Source organism: Panthera pardus, unplaced genomic scaffold (assembly GCF_024362965.1).
Source record: "Panthera pardus isolate Hobbes unplaced genomic scaffold, ASM2436296v1 HiC_scaffold_24, whole genome shotgun sequence".
NCBI lineage: Eukaryota > Metazoa > Chordata > Mammalia > Carnivora > Felidae > Panthera > Panthera pardus.
In genome coordinates this window covers 61,994,999-62,020,988 of record NW_026526810.1, presented here as the reverse complement: position 1 = coordinate 62,020,988, position 25,990 = coordinate 61,994,999, and the positions used below count along the sequence as shown (strand labels likewise).

General features: G+C 37.2%; 1 protein-coding gene across 3 annotated transcripts in view; it reads left to right on the top strand.

Moving 5' to 3' along the window:
• KATNBL1 (katanin regulatory subunit B1 like 1) overlaps positions 1 to 25,990 on the top strand; it is a 62,376-nt gene that overhangs the window by 29,490 nt on the left and 6,896 nt on the right. For all 3 annotated transcript variants that reach the window (XM_019435311.2, XM_019435312.2, XM_019435310.2), the window contains 8 exons: positions 15,653 to 15,783; positions 16,708 to 16,748; positions 18,197 to 18,476; positions 21,910 to 22,028; positions 23,143 to 23,193; positions 23,283 to 23,372; positions 23,722 to 23,811; positions 24,619 to 24,712. In XM_019435311.2, the coding sequence (XP_019290856.1) occupies positions 15,667 to 15,783; positions 16,708 to 16,748; positions 18,197 to 18,476; positions 21,910 to 22,028; positions 23,143 to 23,193; positions 23,283 to 23,372; positions 23,722 to 23,811; positions 24,619 to 24,712 (882 nt within the window). In that variant the 5' untranslated portion in view covers positions 15,653 to 15,666. The remainder of the gene's footprint in view (positions 1 to 15,652; positions 15,784 to 16,707; positions 16,749 to 18,196; positions 18,477 to 21,909; positions 22,029 to 23,142; positions 23,194 to 23,282; positions 23,373 to 23,721; positions 23,812 to 24,618; positions 24,713 to 25,990) is intronic.

Below are 25,990 nucleotides of genomic sequence, written 5' to 3'. Positions count from 1 at the left end.
GGGTGGCTCAGTTGGTTAAGTATCCAACTTCAGCTCAGGTCATGATCTTGTGGTTTGTGAGTCCAAGCCCTGCTTTGGGCTCTGTGCTGACAGCTCAGAGCCTGGACCCTGCTGCAGATTCTGTGTCCCCCACGCTCTCTGCCGTTCCCCCACCTGCGTTCTGTGTCTCTTTCTTTCAAAAAATGAATAAACATTAAAATTTTTTTTTTTTTTAGATGTGTATCTAAAGGTGTGAAATGCAGCCCCTGATCAGGAGAATCTCATTTTTCAGTCTAGTTGGCAAGAGGAGACACACCTGGATCAGTTAGTTTTCAGTCATGTCTTACATTTAAACCCTCAATTATTTATTAATTGTTAAAGTCCTAAACTATGTGATGTTAATTTACTAAGTGCCATAAAAAAGTGGTGAAGGAAGAGATCAATGAAGATAGGAATCAAGAAATAATACGGAGAGGAAACTTTGAATTCAGTCATTTATGGTCAGAGGCCATGATGGAATGGAAAGGGACATTTCTGTTTCCATAAAAGAAGAAACATTTCACTTCCATAAAAATGAAACATCAGGGGAGGCAGGAAGTATTTTTAAATTTTTTTTTTTTAACGTTTATTTATTTTTGAGACAGAGAGAGACAGAGCATGAACGGGGGAGGGGCAGAGAGAGAGGGAGACACAGAATTGGAAGCAGGCTCCAGGCTCTGAGCCATCAGCCCAGAGCCCGACGCGGGGCTCGAACTCACGGACGGTGAGATCGTGACCTGAGCTGAAGTCGGCCGCTTAACCGACTGAGCCACCCAGGCGCCCCTTTTTAATTTTTTTTTTTTAATCTTTTTTTTTTAACGTTTATTTATTTTTGAGGAGGCAGGAAGTATTAATAGCAAAACAAATGAGACTTAATGTTATAAAGTGTTTTCTGTGTTTAAGGATGCTTACAATGAGTTTAGAAGTGCATACCCTTTTCTCATTTCCTTTTGTGAAAGCTTTTTTTTTTTCATTTTTTTTTTAATGTTTCTTTATTTTTGAGAGAGAGAGAGAGAGAGAGAGAGAATGTGAGTAGGGAGAGACAGAGAGGGAGACACAGAATCTGAAGCAAGCTCCAGGCTCTGAGTTGTCAACACAGAGCCTGACATGGGACTCCAGCTCACAAACTGTGAGATCATGACCTGAGCTGAAGTCGGATGCTTAGCCTACTGAGCCATCCAGGTGCCCCTCCTTTTGTGAAAGCTTTAATGTGGTTAGTTTCTTACATTTTCATCATTTTCTCATACACTTAACAGCCCTTGATCCTTCTGTAAAGTTCCAATGTTAGTTCTCTGCTTTCTGTCTTCAAAGTTGGCCTACTGCTTTGAAATCACTTTAGTCAGTTAAAATATTCTTTTCTTAAGTTTTGACAGTTAGGTAATTAACTTATTTACCCCCCATTCTCTTTATCCTAGTTCTTCCTTTATTTAAAAACAAAACCGGAGTGCCTGGGTGGCTCAGTCGGTTAATCGTGTGACTTCGGCTCAGGTCATGATCTCTTAGTTCGTGAGTTTGAGCCTCAGGCTCCATGCTGACAGCTCAGAGCCTGGAGAATGCTTCGGATTCTGTCTCCCTCTCTCTACCCCTCCCCCGCTCACGCTCTGTCTCTCTCTGTTTCTCAAAAATATATAAATGTTAAAAAAAAAAAAAAAGCCACCAAACTGTTTTATTGTCTGCAGGTTTTCTTTTACTTTTGGAGTGGGGCAGGATAAATATGCAAACATCTTTGTTTTTAAAGATGAGGAAAATGAGACTTAGTTATTTCTAAGGTCACATAGCTAGTTAAATAGGAAAGCTAGAGATTTGAACATGGGACTATTTGACCTAATCTTTTAGCTACACTAAACTTTAAGGTTGGTTGAGTCTTTAATTTTTCACCCAGTTAGTGAGTTTTGATAACTACTGCATGGTGAGCAAAAAAGCTTCCAGAGAGCTAGGAGAGACCAGAGAAGCCTGGAAGTCTTTGCAGATTAAGCTTTTAGCTCCCACTGGCCTCCAAATGAGAGCACTCACCCTTCATCATTGCACACAGAGGACACTGAAGGCATCTCCCATACTCAGGGCCAGACAACCCACATAGATGAGTAGAACATGGAGAGAGCCAGAAAAGTGAGCCTTAGTAATCACCAATCAGAACAGTACATATTTCAGATACTTGGAGCAGAGCAATGTTTCTAGAATGTTCACCACTGAAATATGGACCAATTTCCTGGAGGAAAAAAAAACGGATGGGGGCTCCTGGGTGGCTCAGTCCATTAAGCGGTTAAGCGTCTGACTCTGGTTCAGCTTGGGTCATGATCTCAGGGCTTGTAGGTTCGAGCCCCACATCGGGATCTGCCCTGGCAGCCTGCTTGTGACTGTCTCTCTCTCTTCCTCTCTCTCTGCCCCTCCCCTGTTTGCACACGTGTGCTCTCTAAATAAATAAATAGATTGATAAATAAATAAGCTTAAAAAAAAAAAGAATGGATATGGGCCTAGTGAAACCACATTTCTCACTTTTGTCAAGTGAGTGTCAAGTGTCCAAGGAGCCTAATGAAAAGCTATGAATGACTTGCGCTCTGCACCCCAATTTTTTATTTTCTTATTTTTTTTAATGTTTATTTTTGAGAGAGAGTGGGTGTGGGGGGGAGAGACAGAGAGAGAGAGGGAGACAGAGGATCTGAAATGGGCTCTGCAATGACAGCAGCAAGCCCAATGCAGGACTTGAACTCAGGAACCTGAGCTGAACTCAGACACTCACCCGACTGAGACACCCAGGCACCCCCACCCCAATTTTTTTAAAGTCAGGTTATTGAGGTGTCATTGACATGAGTTTTGACGTTTGCAGAGTTAAATGTGTTTAGTCACTACCACAGTCAAGGAATAGAACACGTAGGGTGCCTGAGTGGCTCAGTCAGTTAAGAATCCAACTCTTGATTTCGGCTCAGGTCAGGATCTCACAGTTCATGAGTTCAGTCCCTCCATTGGGCACTGTGCTGCCAGTGTGAAACCTGCTTGTGATTCTCTCTCTCCATCTCCACCCCCCCCCCCGTCTCAAAATAAACAAACAAACAAACAAAAAGAAATAGAACATGTCCCTCCCTACAGAAGGTTCCCTCTTGTCCTTTTGTGGTCAACTTCTCCCTTCTTCGAGACTCTGGCAACAGTTGCTATTTTTCTTTCCCTATCATTTTGCCTTTTCGAGAATATCATAAAATGAAGTTGTATGGTGTATGCTGTTTGGAGTCTCACGTCTCTCATTTAGCATAATGGGATTGAGACATATTCATGTTGTCATGTGTATTAGTAACCTGTTTCTTTTTATTGCTGAGTAGTTGATAATTTTTATGGAACTACAGAAAATCCAGTCTAGGAATGTAAACCTTTTAACTAAGGCGGGTGACCATATATCCCAATTTGCTTGACAAACTTGGTTTATGCCTATTGACCCAGCATAATTTTTTTCTAAATTTATTTTCAAGTTAGTTAACATATAGTATAGTCTTGGCTTCAGGAATAGAATCCAGTGATTCATCTGTTATATGACACCCACTGCTCATCCTGAAAAGTGCCCTCTTTAATGCCCATCACCCATTTAAACCTTCCCCCCAACCACCTCACCTCCAGCAACCCTCAGTTTGTTCTCTGTACATAAAGTCTCTTATGGTTTGCCTTCCTCTCTCTTTTTATCACATTTTTCCTTCCCTTCCCTTGTGTTCATCTGTTGTGTTTTTCAGATTCCACACATGAGTGAAATTATATGATATCTGCCTTTTTCTGACTGACTTATTTCACTTAGCATAATGCACTCTGGTTCTATCCACATTGTTTCATATGTCAAGATTTCATTCTTTTTCATCACCGAGTAGTATTCCATTGTATGTATATACCACATCCCTTTGTCCATTCATCAGTCGATGGACATTTGGGCTCTTTTCATAATGTGGCTATTGTTGATAGTGCTGCTATAAACATTGGGGTACATATGCCCCGTCAAATCAGCATTTTTGTATCCTTTGGATATATTCTTTGTAGTGCAATTGCTGGGTCATCCAGCATTCTTCACAGAGCTAGAACAAACAATCCTGAAATTTGTATGGAACGAGAAAAGACCTCACATAGCCAAAGTAATGTTGAAAAAGAAAACCAAAGCTGGAGGCATCACAATTGCGGACTTTAAACTGTATTACAAAGCTGTAATCATCAAGACAGTATGGTATTGGCACAAAAGTAGACACATAGATCAGTGGAATAGAGAACCCAGAAGTGGACCCACCTGCCAACTAATCTTTGATGAAGCAGGAAAGAGTATCCAGTGGAAAAAAGGCAGTCTCTTTAGCAAATGGTGCTGGAAAACTGGACGGTGACATGCAGAAAAATGAAACTGGACCACTTTTTATACCATACACAAAAATAAATTCAAAATGGATGAAAGACCCAGCATAATTTTTAATAGTATTTCCTTTCATTCTCAAATATGTCCTGGTTTGGTTGATAAATTATATGGTTGATATGATACGATCATAGTTTACTTGCTCTGCAGTGTTGTCAGATTTGCCTTCCAAAATACCAGAATTGTATATATTTATATTTATTAGAACTATTGTGATAATAGCAGTAATTACTTACATGTAATCTCATTTTGATTTCAACAGCATCCCCATTTTGCATTTGAAAAAACAGATTCAGAATAGAATAAATGACCTGCCAAAAATCATGAGCTAGAAAGTGATAAAACCTGCATTGTCTTATCTACATATTCACCATTAATCTCTCCTGTTACTTGAGGTGCAGTAGAGTGTGTTAGTTAAGAATGGAGGCAGTGGTGACAGAAGGCCTCAATTCCAGTCCCAACTCTTACCATTTTTTTGCTGTTTGACTTTGGACAAATTATGTAATCTTCTTGTGCCTCAGTTTCATCATTTATTAAAAGGGCATAATATGATATCTGCAATGTCTATGGGTAGCATATGGTAAATTTGTACTAAAGGCTACCTATTATTTTTTAATGATATCGTTATTTGATTAACACCATTGCAATGGAACTTCTGTCCCTCAACAAAAACCTCTGTTCCCACCATATTAAAAAAAAAAAAGTGGGGAGCATTTTGCTCTTTTCTCTTTCTAATTAAAAATAAATTATTAATCTTTAATAATATGGTACCCAATTATGAAAGTCTTCAACATTTAGATAAATAGTTTAGTTTTGGGTGTAGTAAATCAATTCCACAAATTATGTTCCTTGGAACATCTGCATCTTTCAAATTTTATATGTATCAACATTTTAAAAAGTAGGATGGTGGCCAAGTTTGGGAAGCAGAGTGAAATAAGATTATACAGGCTTCTCAGAGCCTTGTTAATGTATTTAAGTAATTCCCAGAAATAATTTAATATGCAGCTTATCCAGACTTATGTGAACAGAGTAAAACGTCTATTAAATCTATGTGGATACTCTAAACATAATTCAGGAAATCCTGTAGTAAACAGTAAGGAACTACTGGAGATATGGGGATTTTGCCATGAACACTGTAGGTTGTAAAGAATGATTTGCAGGGACCAGGAAGGGAGGGTGACAGGAAAGTCAAATAATTGTTATAGTAATTTGGGCTTGAAGTGATAGGGCTGACAGTGGACAAAGTAAGGTCAGAATGGATCCATGAAATATTTTGAAGAAAGATTCAAGAAGACTTAGTAATCCGTTAGAAGAAAGGAGAGAGAATCAAAATAAATCCTAGGTTTTTATTTGGGAGAAGTTTGATGCCAGCTAGGCATGTGGTAGCTAGGCAGGGCAGTTAGTTGGTTTGACATTGGAAGAGACTGAAGAGGTTTGTTTTAGATGTGTTGATGTGGACCAATCAATGCCAGATCAGGAAGCCAAATAAATAGGAGTCAAAAGAGAGACTGGGTTTAGAGAAATAGCTGAAGCCGTGAAAACATGGTTTTTTTCTTTTTTTTTTTTTCTTTCCAATTTTAGTGTAGAGATAAAAGAGTTGTTGAAGGAAAAGGAACCAAAAGGGTTAGTAAGGGAGCAAGGAGAGTCAAGGTACTGTAGTGCTTTGTCCTATGAATAGAAAAATTGTGTGTGTGTGTGTGTGTGTGTGTGTGTGTGTGTGTGTATGTATTGGGGGTACAGTGAAGGGATGAAGAAGCTAAATGGTGAGGAAGAATGAGCAGAAGTCTTTAGACTTGGCTGGGCTGACCTTGATATGAGCGTCATCAGTGTTATATTATAAAAGTCTCCCTTATAAGCTTCAAGTGACTTTGAAGATGTAATTTTTTTCAAATGAGAGGACAAAATCAAGGTTATAAAGGGTTAAAGAGAAAATGGAAACTAAAAAGCACTCATTGTAGAAATTTGGCAGGAAAGAGAAGTAGAGAAAGGGTATAGGAGTTGATAGAGGAAACCTGAGCATGTTTGAAAGCAGAAGGGGAGGAATCAGTTCAAAGGGAGAAACTGAAGATATGGGGGGTAGGGAGGGGGGAAGCTAAGTCCCAAATGAGGTGAGAAAGCAAGAACTGAGAAAATTAGATAGCATTGCCCTAATTTTGGAGAAGTTAAAATAGATCTTTCCGATGGAATGTTACCTCTCTGTTTTGGTATTTATACCTTTTTCACTCTTTTACTATAAGGGAGTTGTACAATTAAGCTGCTTTTATAAGACAGTGACCTCATTAAGTTAAAATATTTATTCAAATTATGAAATAATTCATGTTCCTTGAAGAAAGTAGAGAACCCTGTAAATGAAGGGGAAAAATCACCTGTAATTTCACTAGCAATAAGTAACTTTTGTTAGTGGTTTGGTAGAGTTCTTATGAATACATTGATCATTTAAACACACACACACACACACACACACACACACACACACACACACACACATAGCTTTTGAAAAACCAGGATTATGAGAATGCAAGATGGTGCAGTCACTCTGGAAAACAGGATGGAGGTTCCTCAAAAAACTAAAAATAGAACTACCCTACGACCCAGTAATTACACTATTAGGCATTTATCCACAGGATACAGGTGTGCTGTTTCCAAGGGACACGTGCACCCCCATGTTTATAGCAACACTATCAACAATAGCCAAAATATGGAAACCGCCCAAATGTCCATCAATGGATGAATGGATAAAGAAGATGTGGTATATATATACAATGGAGTATTACTCGGCAATCAAAAAGAATGAAATCTTGCCATTTGCAACTACGTGGATGGAACTGGAGGGTATTATGCTAAGCAAAATTAGTTAGAGAAAGACAAAAATCATATGACTTCACTCATATGAGGACTTTAAGAGACAAAACACATGAACATAAGGGAAGAGAAGTAAAAATAATATAAAAACAGGGAGGGGGACAAAACAGAAGACTCATAAATATGGAGAACAAACTGCGGGTTACTGGAGGGGCTGTGGGGGGGGGGGTGGATTAGATGGGTAAGGGGCACTAAGGAATATACTCCTGAAATCATTGTTGCACTGTATCCTAACTAATTTGGATGTAAATTTTTTTAAATAAAAAATGAAACTACAAAAAAATAACAATTAAAATAAATAAATTAAAAAAAAAAACAGGATTACACTACACGTTTATTTTTTTTTAACCTGCTTTTTGTAATGCCATTCCTTTTTTGTCTTTTTTTCTTCAATTTTTTTAATGGTTTTATTTATTTTTGAGAGAGAGAGAGCTTGAGTTGGGGAGTGGCAGAGAGAGGGAGACAGAGAATCTGAAGCAGGCTATGCTCCCTAACCTCTCAGCACAGAGCCTGATATGGGGCTCGAACTCATGAAACGCAAGATTACAAACTGGGCCGAAGTTGGACACTGAACTGACTGAGCCACCCAGGCACCCCAATGCCATTATTTTTTTAACCTTCTTCCACTCACAAAACATTCTTCGAAAGTAGTGTTTTTAATATTCCATTGTAGACCCTGATCCCATTTGGATCAACCTTAGCATTATCAATTCCCTTTTTAAACCTTGTTTTTAAACCTGATCCAGATTTCATTTTTAAATGTTTGTGCTGCATATACCAAAGCAGTTATTGAGTGCCCGGTAGCTGAATTTAGGTGGAGGGAATCTATATCCCCAGGTCCTTAAGATTGTACCAGAAAAATCTCATCTTTACCTTCTATTCCTCTCCCCTTCGTTGAAATTTTGAAGAAAAAAGCCCATGTTCATCCTTCCCGTTCATTTTTATGTGTGGCTGCTGTCTTATTAAGAAACCTGTGAGTTTTCTTTGAGCCCTGTAAATCCCCTGGTGGGACTTAGAAGAGAGAAGAAAAGCTTACCCTTATAGGGTAAGGAAAGGATGGGAAGTAAGACTCCCGTTTTGGTTTATGTTCATTTGTCTCTCTCTTGTCTCCTCAGAAGAATTAGTACTACCATCTCATTTGCTTGTTTGCCTGTTCAAGATTGAAAGTGTTGACTCTCATGTGGGTAGGAATGCGTTGCATTCAGTTAATGAAAATAAAGATGTGGAATGGCATGGATTTTATGCCCTACATTCTGTCACTAGCCTAGCGTCTTTGGGTTACTTGATCTCCTGGGTTTAAAAAAAAAAAAAAGTTAGGCTGAAGCTTTAAATTCTAAAACCTCTTTATTTTTTATTTGTGTATCTTATTATTATATGATAATGGTTATAAACAGTTTTCAACCTCATGACTTGGGGTTGAAGTCAAGCCCTTTGTGAGAGGAAGTCTGTGGTAGTGATTGGAGGAGAATACTTGATACCAAGAATATTAATTATTGTAATTCTTTGTTCACAACCATGCTTCGCTTTTTAAGAAGAGGAATGAAATTGCCTAGTGATATTGCAGAGTTAAATACATTGTAAGTAATTGATATACTGTGGTGTATTGATGTAAAAAGAAAGCTTGAATTAATTTGATCTTGAGCTGTAAGAAGTTATTAGAGTCAAAAGTCCAGACGTGTTTCATTCTTGTATGATGAGTTTTTCTCACGTTTCATTCCTGTATGATGAGTTTTTCTCTTTGTTGTGAGTAGGTAGGGAGTATGTGAACACGTAGAGCTGTTTAATCTCTTAATTTGGCAGCCATTGTAGATGAATAGATCCCTTTTCATCTTTCCGATAAGAGATAACTACTGTATGAGGGGAATTCAACCCTCCAACTCCTTCTACCAGAGTTTGTTCTATCTTCTCAAGAAAATACCCATAACAGTCACTGTTTTATCTTTATTTAAGAAAATATGCGCCATATCCAATGTTCAGAACAATTATGGGTAAAGTTAGTATTTCAGTCTCAGTATCTTCTAACCCTTGCTTTCATTCCCTTTAGGCCTTGTTTCATTTTATTCCTTTTGAATTAAAAGATTATCCTTTCTGGTTTCTGTAATCATGGTCTTCATCCACTCTTAATTTTATTTCAGATTATTCTTTTTGTATATTAGCAAATAGCACTGTGGAAACACCTAGGAGCCTCAACAATTGCTTTAAACCGTCTTTTTATCTGAAAAAAAATTCTTAACATGCATTTATTTTTTGAAAGACAGAGGCAGAGTGTGAGCAGGGGAGGGGCAGAGAGAGAGAGAGAGGGAGACACAGAATCCCAGGCTGTCAGCACAGAGCCTGACGTGGCACTCGAACTCACAAACTGTGAGATAATGACCTGAGCCAAAGTCAGACACTTAACTGACTGAGCCACCCAGGCGACCCACTTTAAACTGTTTAGTAGCACTATGAAATGCTCTGGAGGGGAAAGGATAATCTTACATTATTGCCCAAGAAAGGTAATAGCAAATGTATCCGATGTAAAGCAAAATGGACTCTGTAGTGTAAAAATCCTTTGTAACAAAACTTTACCAATTACACTTTTGATAGTGTATTTTTTTTTAATTTTTTTTAACGTTTATTTATTATTGAGAGACAGAGAAAGACAGAGCATGAGCAGGGGAGGGGCAGAGAGGGTGAGACACAGAATCCGAAGCAGGTTCCAGGCTCTGAGCTGTCAGCACAGAGCCCAATGCGGGGCTTGAACTCGTGAACCACAAGATCATGACCTGAGCTGAAGTGGGATGCTTAAGCAACCGAACCACCTAGGCGCCCCTTGATAATTTACTTGTTAAAGCTTTATTGAACTATAACTTATATACCATAAAATGCACCTGTTTTAAATGTAGAGTTCACTGATTTTGAGTATATGCAGAATTTTAGTTATCGACCACAGTCTATTTTTAGAACATTCCATTGTCACCGTCACTCCCAAAGAAGCATTGTGTCCATTTGCAGTTATTCTCACTCCTACCTCAGCCCTAGGCAACCATTAATCTACTTTCTGTCTGTGCTCTTTATTTTTATGGATATTTCATATCAATGAAATTACATAATATCTCTTGTGTTTGTCTTCTTTCACTTAACTGTGATGTTCATACATATTGTATAGCATGTATTATTTTCATTTTTATTGTTGAGTAGTATTCCCAACAGATAGAGCACATTTTGTTTTTCCATTCACCAGTTGGTAGACATTTGGATTGTTTCCAGTCTTTAAAAACATTTTTAAAAATTTATTTATTGTGAGAGAGAGAGAGAGAGAGAGAGAGGCTGTGTGTGGGTGCATAACCTGGGGAGGAGCAGAGAGAGGGGGAGAGAATCCCAAGCAGGCTCCATGCTGTGTTAGCACAGAGCCTGACGTGGGGTCAAACTCACAAACCGTGAGGTCATGATGTAAGCCAAAATCAAGAGTCAGACACTTAACCAAATTAGCCACCCAGGTGCCCCATGGGTTGTTTCTACTTTTTAGCTATTCTGAATAATGTTTTTTTTTTTTTTTTTTTAATGTTTATTTATTTTTGAGACAGAGAGAGATCATGAACAGGGGAGGGGCAGAGAGAGAGGGAGACACAGAATCTGAAACAGGCTCCAGGCTCTGAGCTGTCAGCACAGAGCCTGACGCGGGGCTCGAACTCACGGACCGCGAGATCGTGACCCGAGCCGAAGTCGGCCGCCTAACCGACTGAGCCACCCAGGCGCCCCTGAATAATGTTTTTATCAACATTTGCATACAGGTCTTTGTGTAGACATAAACTTTCGTTTTTCATGAGTAAATATGTAGGAGTAGATTTGCTGGATCATATGGTAAATCCATATTTAACATTTCAAGAAACTGCCAAACTATTTTCCAGAGTCACTATACCATTTTACATTCCTACAATAATGTAAGGGTTCCAGTTTCTCCATATCCTTCTCAACATTTGTTATTATATGTCATTTTTATTATAGCCCTTCTCATAGTTGTGAAATAGTATGTCATTGTGGTTGTAACTTGCATCATTAGTTAAAATGGCATGTCCTTGTTCTGCTGTTGTTGGGTGGAGTTTTTTGTCATTGTTGATTTTATCCTGTTGGTTGATGGTTTTGTCTTACAGCCTTGTTGAATTTGTCTGTTTGTTCCATCAGTTATCTGGAGGAGATATTGAAATCTCTAAGATTATTGTGGAATTTCCTGTTTCTCCTTTCAGCCCCTTTCAGTTTTTGCTTCATGTATTTTTCAGCTGTCTTCTTTGGTACACACATATTTAAGATTTCTTTTTTTTTCTTTCTTAAGATTAAAAAATTTTTTTTGTTTTTTTTTTTTTTTGTTGTTTTTTTACATTTATTTGTTTTTGATAGAGAGAGACAGAGCATGAGTGGGGGAGGGGCAGAGAGAGAGGGAAACCCAGAATCCAAAGCAGGCTCCAGGCTCTGAGCTGTCAGCACAGAGCCCGACGCAGGGCTCGAACTCACAAACCTTGAGATCATGACCTGAGCCTACTGAGCCACCCAGGAGCCCCTAAAATTTTTTTGAATTTATCTTTATTTATTTTTTGAAGCAGGCCATTTATTTATTTATTTTTAAGTTTATTTATTGAGAGAGACAGAGACAGCAAGAGCAGGGGAAGGGCAGAGAAAGAGAATCCCAAGCAGGCTCCACACTGCCAGCTGTAGAGCATGATGTAGGGCTCAAACTCACAAACCGTGAGATCATGCCCTGAGCTGAAGTTGGACGCCCAACTGACTAAGGAACCCAGACACCCCTTACAGTTTAATTATCTTAAATATTTCCTCTCTGTGTATTTTGAACCACATCAGATTGTGTTATAATTTTTGCTTCAACCATCAAACATGTTTACCATTTTCTTTTTGTCTTTCTGATGTTCTAAGATTTCTTCTTTAACTTCCTTTTACCCGAGAATGTCTTGGTTTCCCCTTCATTCCTGAAGGATTTCCTCTGCACATAGGATGCTGGGTTGACAATTCTTTTAACTTGGCAAATGTGCCATTGCCTTGTGACTCTCCTTCAGTTACCTCCATCTCTTCTCTCATGAGCACCACGTTTTATTTCGTTTATGTAGAAACGTCTTCCCTTAGCCTGCTCTCCTGCTTCAGTGGTTGTCCTCTACTCCTTGTGCACAGACTTCACTCATCCTGGAATCTTCCTTCATAACCATCCTGGGAATTCCCTTCTCCTCTTTCCTGTTGGATTTCCATTTCTTATATTTCTAATTTTTGTTTTTCACTTCTCTGATTGCTACTGCAAAGAATGTTTTTGGAATTCTGAATGTCTGAAGATATCTCTGTTATACTAAATTGGTAATTTGGCTAGTTATAAATCTTAGGTTCCTTAAGAATTTTGAAGGCATTGTTTTATGTCATGATAATGTGTGACCTGATTGGGGTTTTAGGGTTTACTGTTTGTTTGTTTGCTTACTTGCTTCATGTTTTCAGCTTTTCTAGTGCCATGAAATGTGACAGTTATGTGCCTTGTAGGTCTATTTTCATGGACCATGATGGACCTCATTGTGTTTTTCAATGTGGAAATTCATGTCCTTCAATTCTATACAATTTTCAGTTATATCTTTGATTTCTTCTTTGTTTTCTCTGTACTCTTTCTAAAATTCCATTTATTTGGGTGTTGCTTCCTCTAAGCCAATCTTACCTATGTTTTTCCTATATTCCAGGAGATACCCTCAAGTTTCTTTTCCAACTTTCTGTTGATTTTTTTTTTTTTTGCTATCTTATTTTACCCTATTTTAAATTTCCAAATTAAATTTTAATTTCTTTGTTGGTTTGTTTTCTGTCTCATTTGTGTTTCATGTATGCAGTTTGTTCTTGTCTCTTGAGGGTTTCTGATAGTTGAGTTTGTTGATATAATTTACATAAGATAAAAATTCATCCTTTTTAGTGCATAGTTCTGTTAGTTTTGGCAGGTAACTACCACCATAATCAAGATGTAAAACAGTTCTTTGGGGACTTTGACCAAAACTGATGTCAGTATTTTTAGATGTGTGAATGTGTAGGTATGTATGTTTTCCTCTGGGCTTGATGAGAGTTTCCCAAAGAAGGATTTTCTGCACTCCTCCTGGAGTGTATAAGGCTGGCTGCGAGAGGCAAATGGTGGAAACGTTAGATCTCAGTATTTAGTATGTAAACTTTCACTTGATTCCCTATTAGAATATATTCTTCTCCTTCATTTCTGCTTGGTATTTCCTATCCCAGGGACTCTGGTTTAAATTTTCTGTACTGTAAAACGTTTATTGGAATGGGGAAAGGGGTCTAGGGATCTAAATGTTTCTTAAATGGATATTCAATCATTGATTAATGATTGCTAAGAATAAGAATAAGAATAAGAATAAGAATAAGAATAAGAATAAGAATAAGAATAAGAATCTACTTATTCTTAAGCCTGCATTTATCCTCACTTCTTGAGGTCCTCAATATTGCCAACTCCTAAACCTTTGGGGGATTCTGCTTTAAACCTTTACTCATTGCTGATTTAGGGTTTGGCTTTGTCAGGTCTGAAAACTGCTTTGCAGTTTTCAAAATGTTGTTGCCATTGACTCGACTCCTCTTTGTCATTATGAGTTTTATGCCTTTAAAAATCCTTTACTATCACTGTAATGGGGTTTCAGGGAAGGGTAGAAATAATTGCCTATGTTTAGTCATTATCTTTAATAAGTATCTCTACCTTGTACGAAAGATCCTTTATGATCTAGCTTCTATCTCTCCAGCCTCATTTTTCACTCTGCTGCAACCCACCTCCAGCCTAAGCTCCAGTCACATGCATCTACTTAAGAGATTGCCAAACAAACCGTGTTGCTTCATGCCTTTCAGTTCTGTTCATGCTATTTTTTCAATGTGCTATTTATCCTTTAAGTCTCTCCTCAGGGAAGCTTTGCTGCCTCACATGAGTGTCCTGTCAGGGTGTTTATCGTGTTACTGCAATTATTTATTTTTTTAAAAAGTCTCATCATAGAGGTTTTTTAAAACATTTTTTTTAATGTTTATTTATTATTGAGAGAGAGAGCGCAAGCAGGGGAGGGGCAGAGAGAGGAGGAGACACAGAATTTGAAGCAGGCTCCAGGCTCTGAGCCGTCAGCACAGAGCCTGACGCGGGGCTCAAAACCACAAACTGTGAGATCATGACCTGAGCCGAAGTTGGACGCTCAGCCAACTGAGGCACCCAGGCGCCTCACATCCTAGAGGTTTTTTAATCTGAGGTTACAGGTAGAAAGGATGCCCAGGGATTAGTGGCAGGAGATCATAGAATACCCTGAAATTATTTGCACATTTTTGTGTGTTTGTGCGTATTTTTGGAAAATTGTCTAAGGCAGATTTTCTTCTAAGAGGTGCATCAGAAATGCTGTGGAGCTTTTTTAGAAATATAATTGCTTTGGGCTTTACTCCAGAGATCTGCTGAGTTACAGTCTGAAATTAAGGCCCAGAAAGATATGTTTTCTAAAAGCTTCCCAAGTGATCCTTGAGAACAGCATCTCTGGTCCATCATCTACATTAATTCCAGGGCCTGGCATATATAGTGAATGCTCAGTAAATGTTGAAAAAAGGAACGAGGGAGGAACTTGTATTCAGGTCATGGGCTGAAATAAATTTCTTATGTGAAACCTGGGTGCAAGTCAGGAAATCAGTAATTTATTCTGTTACATATAGGAAGTAATAGCCTCTATTTCCTCCCCCTCTTTGGATATAATTGAAGAACTGAAAAATAGTGGAATGGCTTTCCAAAGGGAGAGGAAAGCTCTGGAGACCTAACTGTAAGAATGAAAGAAAAATTTAAGGATTAGACATAAAACAAGTCAGATATAGATATAGATATATAGATATAGATATAGATATAGATATAGATATAGATATAGATATAGATATGGATATGGATATGGATATGGATATGGATATGGATATGGATATATATATAGTTTGATTTTTATTCCTCTGGCTGCTTATAGTTGTATTTGACCCACTGATTTTGATTCTAAAACTAGACATCTATACATTTGGATGTCATTGATACTTACTATATAGACCTGATTTCATAACCTATAAATTTAAATTTAATATATGACTAGTGATAGGGCAAATGTGGAGATTGACATGTTGCATTGGCAAAAAATATATGCCATATTATTGTTTACTGGCTGCAACTAAAGAATGAGAACAGAAAGAGCCTAATTTCCTGGAATGCCCTGCCTTGTGTTTCCTCTGTTTAAGGTTAAAAAGTGTATAAATTAGAACCATGTCCTCTGCTTTACTCATAAACCTCTTTTACATAGTGTTGTATTTTTATGTGTCTGTTAAGGAAATGATCAGGCTCTTTTGCTTTTTGTATTTTCTATTTATTATTTTTGTTTTGTTGTTTAGGTATTTAAGAGATTATGGCAACTGAGGCCCACAATGTTAAAAAACGAACCTTTTGTAATAATATTGAGGATCATTCCACTGATCTTCCTAGAAAAAGGATCTCTAATTTTACTAATAAGAACATGAAGGAGGTAAGTGCATGGTTTCTAGGAAATGGGTGAGAGAGTATCTTAATCTGTTCATGGTGCTATAGCATAATACCATAGACGAGATGACTTATAAACAGTGGAAAGTTATTTTTCACAGTTGTGGAGACTGGGAATTCCAAGACAAAGGCCCTGGCTGATTTGGCATCTGGTTAGAACTCATTTCCTGGTTCATAGTTGTCTATCTTGTCTGCTGTCTTCACATGGTAGAAGGGGCAAAAGAGCTCTCGGGGGTCTCTTTTACAAGGCCTCTAATCCCATTCATTAGGATGACACCTCATGACCTTAATCGCCTCCCAAAGGCCCCACCTCCTAATATCATTCATTTTGGGCATTAGGATTTCAACATGAATTCTGGGGAGACGTTGTCATTCAGTACATCAGATAGTTTACACTGTTAAGTCTATGGATAGTTTTGATTAAACTATTTAAACAAAAGGAAGGTGACCATTTGCTTAGTCTCCCAGAATTAGGTAGAATTAATGAAATACTGAAAATTGTTTATATTCCAAAAGCTGTAAAAACTTTATGGACAGTATGCTATTTTTGATAAGATATCATTTAAATATGGTAGTTTAATTTTAAAGAGGAATCCCAGAGGTGCTTTTGGTTCACCACTGCAAGGCTCATTCATGCTGATAGAATTTCTTTTAAATGATATTAAAAGTCAGTGTACTTTAAGTACCATGCAAATATATGACTAGTGACCTAGAAAATAGGGAGATGAGTATGTTGCTTTGTCAAATATACCTACATAGAGTATTGTAACTAAAGATTGAGACTACAACTTTAATCTGGAAAATTTAACTATTAGATTTCAGATTTGTTGATATCAATCACAAAGTTTACATAGCTTCACAAAAGAACTTTAATATGCTGTTAATAACTATATCTACTTTTATTTTTCAGGTTAAGAAATCTCCAAAACAGTTGGCTGCTTACATAAATAGGTAAGAGCTTCTTTAAATTTTGTGGGAAACAGAAATGTTGAAAGCTGGGTAATAGTGAAAATAGGGAAAACATTAATTATTCTCTAATATTGTTATAAGTAACTATTGTCAAACAGCTCCTTTGTGCCAGTCACTGTGCAAAACACATCAGTAATATCTCTAATCCTTACAGCAATCCTACTAGAGAGGTATCATTGCCCCTAACAGTTGATGAGAAAAACTAAAGATTTGTGATTAGTTCAGGGTCATATAGCAGAAAGTAGTGAAAATGGCATTCATTCTCTAAAGGCACTTTCTACTAAACTACTGGTTCTCAAAATGTGATCCGATAACAGTGGGGTTCCCTGAAGCCCTTTGAGGGAATTTGTGAAGTCAAAACTATATTCATAACAATAACATTAATTCATCGTTTTCATTTTTACACTCTTACCAGTGTACAGTGGTTTTCATATTTGATACCACTGGAGACTGAATGCAGAGTCGGATATGAGAATCCAGCTGTCTTCTGTTAGTCCAGATATTAACGATTTTGAGCAAATAGAAAGAACAGTGCCATTCTTCTTACTATATTTTGTTTTGTTTTGGAAAAGATAGGATTTTTCTTTTGCAAAATACTCTGTGTTAACATGTGACAAGCTTATTATTTCTTAAATGAATCAATAAGTATTCTCAATTTTAAAGTCTGATACAGTAAATATCAGTAGATATTGGCCACATAAAAACATTCTTTTGAAACTTCAATAATTTTAAGAGTTGGAAGGCATCATGGCCAAAACGTTTGAGAATCACCATGCAAAACTGTGAGATTTGCTGTATTGTGTTTCATCTTATTTAAACAAATTAAATATACTTAAGTCTAATCAGAGTATTCTTTTGTATAATACATTAAAATATATTTCAGATTTGCACAATTCAAACTAATATTTCATTTTATTATTTTTCTTTGTAATATTCCATTAAAAAAAACCTTTTTTTTTAATGTTATTTATTTTTGAGAGAGAGAGAGGACAGAGCGTGAGTCAGGGAGGGGCAGAGAGAGAGGGGACACAGAATCCAAAGCAGGCTCCAGGCTCTGACCTGTCAGCACAGAGCCCCACAGAGGGCTCGAACTCAAGAACCACGAGACCTGAGCCAAAGTCGGACGCTTAACCAACTGAGCCACCCAGGCACCCCTGTAATATTTCATTTTAAAAGCATCTAGTTATTATGCCTTTTCAGTTTCATTTGGTATAAAGTATTATTTTTTTCATCGCTTTCTAGATAGTTTGTAATTTCCTTTTTATTTTCCTCGTCAATCTAAGAGTTAAGATTTTTTTTTAATTCTATTTTCTTCTAATTTCAGTGGATTGTAATCACAAAATGTGGCCTATTGAATCTTTCTGCTTAAAAAGTTGTAAAGGTTTTCATGTGGTTCTTTTTCATTTTAAAAAAATCAATTCTTTTTACAGAACAGTTGGACAAGCTGTGAAAAGCCCAGATAAACTACGTAAAGTGATCTATCGCAGAAAGAAAGCGCATCATCCTTTTCCAAATCCTTGTTATAGAAAAAAACAGTCCCCTAGAAGTGGGGGCTGTGACATGGCAAATAAAGAAAACGAACTGGCTTGTGCAGGTCACCTGCCTGAAAAATTACGCCATGATAGTCGAACATATTTGCTTAACTCCAGTGATTCTGGTTCTTCACAGACAGAAAGCCCATCATCAAAATATAGTGGGTTTTTTTCTGAGGTAAGTCATTTATATGAGGCTAACTTTATCCTATTATACTATTGGCTTTTTCCTTTGTCATATTCTGCTAGCAGAGTAATTCACTGCGCATTGAATTTGGACTTGAGTAATTGTAACTCCCTGAGCCAGTTTTCTAGATTAATCAAATATGAATCAGTAGTTATTCCATTTCGTTAAGTCATGATATCTGAGATAGAATGAAATGATTGACAAGCTTCAATAAATATTCAAAATGGCAAGTTGACCAGTAGAAATTTAAAGGAAAGGAAAAGAAGAAATCTTGCCTCAACAGTGGACCACCAAAGTCAGTTATCCAGGAACATTTTGTTTGACTCTCAAAATTACCATTGGAAGCTTCATTCAGGCAAACCCCCTGAGATTTGCTGCTTTTCTAGCTCAGGTAAAGTTAGTTGTTTGAACAGGTTCAAGGGAATATTGGGTGATAGAAATACTCTAAAATTGGATTGTGATGATGATTGTATAATTTTATAAATTTATTACAAATTGTATTGTATTACATACTTTCAGTACTTGAGTTTTATGAAAAACCACCTCAAAAACAAAAACAAAGCAGCTTTCTTTTAAAAATCATCATTTGCGGGGCACCTGGGTGGCTCAGTTGGTTAAGTGCCTGACTTTGCTTAGGGCATGGTCTCATGGTTCGTGGGTTAATGCCCCACGTTGGGCTCTGTGCTGACAGCTCAGAGCCTGGAGCCTGCTTTGGATTCTGTGTCTCCCTCTCTCTCTGCCCCTCCCCCACTCATGCTCTGTCTCTGTCTTCAAAAATAAATAAACACTGAAAAAAATAAAATAAAAAATAAAAATGATCATTTGAGGCGCACCTAGGTGGCTCAATCAGTTGAGCATTCGATTCTTGGTTTCTGCTCAGGTCATAATCTTACGGTTTGTGAGCTTGAGCCCTGCATCAGGCTCCACAATGACAGTGCAGAGCCTGTTTGGGATTCTCTCTCTCCCCTTCTCTTTCTGTCTGTCCCCTGCTGGTGTGCTTGCTGTCTCTCTCTCAAAATAGGCTTAACAAAAAAAAAAAAGGAAATTTCACAAATAAGTTCTTAAAAAATAGTCATTTGAAGGAATAGTTTGATAAAATTTATAAACATGAGTTTATAATTATTATCGCATGTGTATTGTATATGTTGTAGAAAATAAACTCAAAGGAAAAACTTATTTATAATCTCAACATTTGGAAATAATCACGTTAAATTTTTGATGTATCTTTTTCTCTTCATGTTATACATGTTGCTTGATTACTTGATTTTTAAGTTTAATAAATTTGGATTTTTTTCCATGTAATTAAATAATGGTTCTCCAATTTTTTGATGGATACGTAACATTAACTTCTTTTACTATGAGTTGGTACACTTAGTATTGTTCTATCTGGCATGACAACTTGAAAAACATTTTCTGTGGCATACAAGCAGAAAATCTTTTTAGATTAAAATGTAAATGAAAATGAACATTGCACTTAGGATAATAAATACAGGTAAATAAGAAGAGGGATGCCTAGGTGCCTCAGTCGGTTGATTTCAGCTTGGGTCATGATCCCACGGTTGTGGGATCAAGCCCTGCATCAGGGTCTGTGCTGAGCATGGAGCCTGTTTCTCTCTCTCCCCCTCTCCCCCTCTCCCCCTCCCCCTCTCCCCCTCTCCCCCTCCCCCTCTCCCCCTCTCCCCCTCTCCCTCTCTCCCTCTCCCTCTCTCCCTCTCCCTCTCCCTCTCCCTCTCCCTCTCCCTCTCTCCCTCTCCCTCTCTCCCTCTCCCCCTCTCCCCCTCTCCCCCTCTCCCCCTCTCCCCCTCTCCCCCTCTCCCCCTCTCCCCCTCTCCCCCTCTCCCCCTCTCCCTCTCCCTCTCCCTCTCCCTCTCCCTCTCCCTCTCCCTCTCCCTCACCCTCTCCCTCTCCCTATCTCTCTCTCTCCCTCCCTTTCCCTCTTTCTCCCCCTTTCCCTCTCTCTCCCCCTTTCCCTCTCTCTCCCTCCCTCTCCCTCTCTCTCCTTCTCTCTCCCTCTCCTCTGCTCACACACACATGCTCTTTCTCAAGTAGAAAATAATGATAAGATAAAAGAAAGATGGAAAATTAAACATTGTTAAGTAAAACCATACAGTGGAATATTATTTGACCATTATAAAGGAGTGAAGTACCAATATATATACTACACTATATATAAACCTTGAAAACATTATACTGTGTGAAAGAAGCCATATCAAAAAGGCTAACTGTTGTATAATTCAATTTATATGAACTGTCTAGGTAAAGTCATGGAGTCAGAAAGTTGATTAATGGTTGTCAGGGGCTGGCAAGAAGGAAGAATGGAGTCCAGGGTTTCCTCTAGACATGATGAAAATGTTGATTAAAACTGATCATGATAGGGGCGCCTGGGTGGCTCAGTCGGTTGAGCGTCCAACTTCGGCTCAGGGCATGATCTCATGGTCCGTGAGTTCGAGCCCCGCGTCGGGCTCTATGCTGACAGCTCAGAGCCTGGAGCTGCTTCGGATTCTGTGTCTCCCTCTCTCTGACCCTCCCCTGTTCACACTCTGTCTCTCAATAATAAATAAACGTTTAAAAAAATTAAAAAAAAAAACTGATCGTGATAACAGTTGCACAACTCCATGCATGTACTAAAATCTACTGAATTGTACATTTTAAGTGGTTAAGTTTTATGGTATGTGAATTATATCTTAATCTGTTATTTTTTAAAAATGGATCTAGTTGTTCCAGTTCTAAAATTAATCTTACAGAAATATTTGTACAAGTGCATATAAGTGAAAAACAAGGTTTTCAAAAACACGATATTGTAATATTTTAATTTTGTATATCTAATTTGTCTCTGTCTAGAAAATGGTTTTTTAAAGATACATACCAGTCTGTTAACTGTGATTAACAGTTAACATTTCTAGAGAGTGATACTAGATTTTTTGTGGGCAGATAGAGATTATTCACTTTTTATTTGATACAGTCCTGTGCTATTTGAACTTTTTACAACAGGAATGTATTAATTTATTATATAAGAAAAAATGAATTTAAATATTGGTCATGACTGAATTTTTGTGGTTTCCTTCTCATGTTATTCAGTTGATAGTGACTAGCCTATACATATTCACTTTTTCCTTTAATCCACATTATAGATTAAATCCCAGGCTTATAGGTGAGCTAAATATAATTTATTTTATAAATTGGTGAGATTTAAAAAGAAAATGGTAGCAAATAAAAAGTATTGATAAAAAACGTACAGGTCCTAAATTTATTCAGATCATTTGTTTACTATGTTTAACTGTAACATTGCTTTGGCAGGGGGCTGTAAAAGGAGTCACCTCGGCATAATTTAAAACTATGTCTACCAGAATCATTTAATTGAAAAAAAATGGTTTCATGTCATGTTTCAATGAGCTTTTTAACAAATTAGATTACTGCCTTTCAGGTTTCTCAGGACCATGAAACAATGGCACAGGTTTTGTTCAGCAGGAATTTGAGATTGAATGTAGCTTTAACGTTCTGGAGAAAGAGAAGTATAAGTGAACTTGTAGCCTATTTGGTGAGGTAAGTGTGACCTTTTATGCTTTTGTTCAGTTAAAGCAATTTCCAGTGTTTTGTCTTGAAGTGCCTCTTTCTTATGTTATACTGGCTAAAATTTTAAACTTCTTATATTTAGCTTCACTAGTAACAATATAGTTTAAATTACATTTATCACCAATCTAAGAGTAAACAAAATACAGAAAACCATTGGTTTCATCATATTGAACAAAACTATTACCTTCTCTAAAATTTTTACAATATAAAACTAAGAGATACCAGTATGGGGAGAATAACCTTTTAAAAATCCCCTTTGAGCAGGGCACCTGGGTGGCTCAGTCAGTTAAGCGTCTGACTTCAGCTCAGGTCATGATCTCGCGGTTCATGAGTTCGAGCCCCGTGTCAGGCTCTGTGCTGTCAGCTCTGAGCCTGGAGCCTGCTTCTGATTCCGTGTCTCCCTCTCTCTCTGCCCCTTCCCTGCTTGCACTCTGTCTCTGTCTCTCAAAAATAAATAAAAACTTCAAAAAATTAAAAAAAAAAAATCCCCTTTGAGCGAAAACTTTAATCATGGCCTTTTTCAGTGTATTCAAGTCTCTTCTCAAACAGTACCTTAATGAGGCCTTCCCTGACCAGCTTATTAAAAAACATTTCTTGGGGCGTCTGGATGGCTTAGTTGGTTGAGTGTCCGACTTCAGCTCAGGTCATGATCTCACAGCTCAAGGGTTCAAGCCCCTCATTGGACTCAGGGCTGACAGCTTGGAGCCTAGAGCCTGCTTTGGATTCTGTGTTTCCCTCTCTCTCTGCCCCTCCCCCGCTCTCGCTCTCTCTCTCTCAAAAATAAATAAACATTAAAAATATATACATTTCTTCACTCCCAATCTTTCTGGTTTTATTTTTTTTCCATAGCACTTACTACTATCAACATGCTGTATATATTTTACTTGTTTGTTTATTGTCTGTTTCTGCCCTCTCCCACATCCTACTCTGAAATACATGTCCTTTCTCTTTGTTTACTGCTGTATCCCCAGCACCTGGCTCATCAGAGAGACTCAGATCATTTGTTGAATGAGTAAATTTCTCAAAAGCAGTGTGAAGGGTATAAACAAGGAAATCTGTTCTCTAAGCAGTTTTGTACCCACAGGATAGAAGATCTTGGAGTTGTCGTGGATTGCCTTCCTGTGCTCACCAATAGGTAAAAATAATATTTTTCAGAAAAAAAGTAAGTTTAAATAGAAGGGCAGATGACCTGTTGATATTTTTACAACTTAGTATTTATTTTAGTTTACAGGAGGAAAAACAGTACATCTCACTTGGCTGCTGTGTAGATTTGTTGCCTCTAGTCAAGTCCTTACTTAAAAGCAAATTCGAAGAGTAAGTGCTAATCTCTCAATTCACTTTTCTCTTTCAACATCCTTGATTTTGTTTCTTGCGTGTATATAGTGATAGATTGAGCTACATGAGACATGAATGGTGTCTGTTTCCAGAGAGCTTTTAATCCAATTAGGAAAAGAACATGAGATGACTGAAGAATAATTACAAAAGCATCTATAAACAACTTACATAAAATACAGCTTTTGAAAGCAGCAAAATAAATTTTTTAAAGGGGAAAGTGTGTGTGTGTGTGTGTGTGTGTGTGTTTTGAAGTGGGAGGAGTGTATCTTTTTTGGTAAAAGCTTCTTGGGTGAAAGCACTTGAATTTTGTAACAAAATGTCATTTCAGATATATAATAGTTGGTTTAAACTGGCTTCAAGCAGTCATAAAAAGGTGGTGGTCAGAACTATCATCCAAAACAGAAATTATAAATGATGGGTGAGTATATCTTTAAAAATAAATTCTGGCTACTAAAAATTTTTTCAGAAAAGCGGTTTGATTAAGCTAGGTGATAATTCTATTCCATGATCACCATTAAATAATAATTTATTTTCTTCATTTTCAGAGAAATAATAAATTGGAATAGTGTTCACATGTGAAAATTACATATGGAAGTTGAATTCCAGAGCCTAGTAACCCCATGTATCTCCTTTTCTGGCAGAACCTTACATGTGATTTTAGGAGGAAAAAGCAAAGCAGTGATTTAACCCTCATATCTGTTATAATGAGTAAGGGAGGAAGAGAGAGAGGACTTTTGGTGGATTAAGTATTGAGGCACAGAGATGGAAGCATCCTGTAGCGTCTTTTGACTACCTAGACATTAACCTGAAAATTCAGTTGGATGATTATGTACTATAATTATCATAATTTGAATATTGCCTTGATGTAAAATTCTGTGGGTGTTCTACCAAATGAGCCAGATTATCATGAAGCTGCAAAAAAATATCCCCCCAACAGTTTGATTAAAGTCCATAATTTTCTCTTTAGGCTCTCAAAAATTTCCCACTTTATACCCAGGAAGAGGTTGTCCAAATGCTCCAAGTACCTAGTTTTATTTCCTGCTTTAACAAATAAGTAATCTTTTAATTTCCATAACTAACAAGTATCATTGCAAAGAGTTGCTTGGCTTCAAACGGTACAATTTTCTCCGATAAATACTTGAAATCTTAAAAACCTGTGTTCATTAAGTATATTTACTAAATACGTATTCTTATATTTGCATTTTCTCTCTTTTTTTCCTCATAGAAATATTCAGATTTTAAAGCAGCAATTAAGTGGATTATGGGAACAGGAAAATCATCTTACTTTGGTTCCAGGATATACTGGTAACATAGCCAAGGTAATCAACATTTAAGCTTATAAAGTTAAGTTTGGGGAGGCTGGGTGGCTCAGCCGGTTCAGCCTCCAACTCTTGATTTCAGCTCAGGTTATGATCTCACAGTTTGTGGGTTCAAGCCCCACATCAGGTTCTGCACTGGCAGTGCAGAACCTGCTTGGGATCCTCTCCCTTCCTCTCTGCCCCCTCCCCTGCTTGAGCTCTCTCTCTGTCAAGATGGATAAACTTAAAAAAAAGTTAAGCTTAAAAATCTGTATTTAATCTTAATTAAACATTAGAAATGATGTACTAGTATTATGCATTCATAAATGATGTCTTTCAAATATCCAATACAATACTATTCAAATAAGGTCTAAAGTTAATTTCATATTTGTAAATGCTTAAGGTCATCTGGATATGAATATAACTTTGACAAGGGACACAGGAATTAGCCTTTCAGTGTGTTTCAGATACAGCTATGGAAATGATGCGCTAGAGGGAATTTAATGAACTAGTTCCAATTAGAGAAAAAGTTAAGAACCCAAGTTAGCAAGACATCTGAAAAGATAGTCACACACAGGAAGCAAGGGGTGAGGAATGTAATCATATGATTTCAGGCTTATTTTTTACTTGGTTTTTGCAAGTGTCCTGCTTTTGGGGAAGTAAATGTTCCAATCACAATTAATTTGACATTGTTATTTATTTGCTTGTCTCTTTTTTTTTTTTTTTTTTTTTTTTTTTATTTGCTTGTCTCTTAAAGGGAAAGATATGTTGCTAGTTTGGATTTTAACATTTAAACTCCAGAAACCATTAGTAATTAAAATATAAGTGCAAAAAAGAAGTCACTGTTAAGAAATATTTGCACCTTTTACTGGGCATAGTGCTATCATAAATGGGCATTAGTCAAAAATATACAAGCATTCTTTAGTTAAAAAAAAATACAGTATTCTAAATAAGAGGAATTATGTTGTGGATTTACCTGTAAAATTCTCCTTGGATACCCTCAGAAAAGAAGCAAAACGATGTATCAAACAAGTGTGTTACCACTGTGTATAATTTTACTCTGTAGAATTCTTAATGATGAAAATCTCATAAAAATCAGTTTTCCAGTTTTTGGTTGTTTTAGTTTGTTGTTCTTTTGATAATGGAAAAATGAAGTAAAAGTTGATAGAAAATGGAGTAGTTACAGAACATACATCATATATCACCTTGTTCTGGAGGCACCTTGCATTCTTGGTAGTAGTACTGAAAAAATATTACCTCCTTAGAAATTTGCTTTCAATTAGAATTTTTTATAAAGAG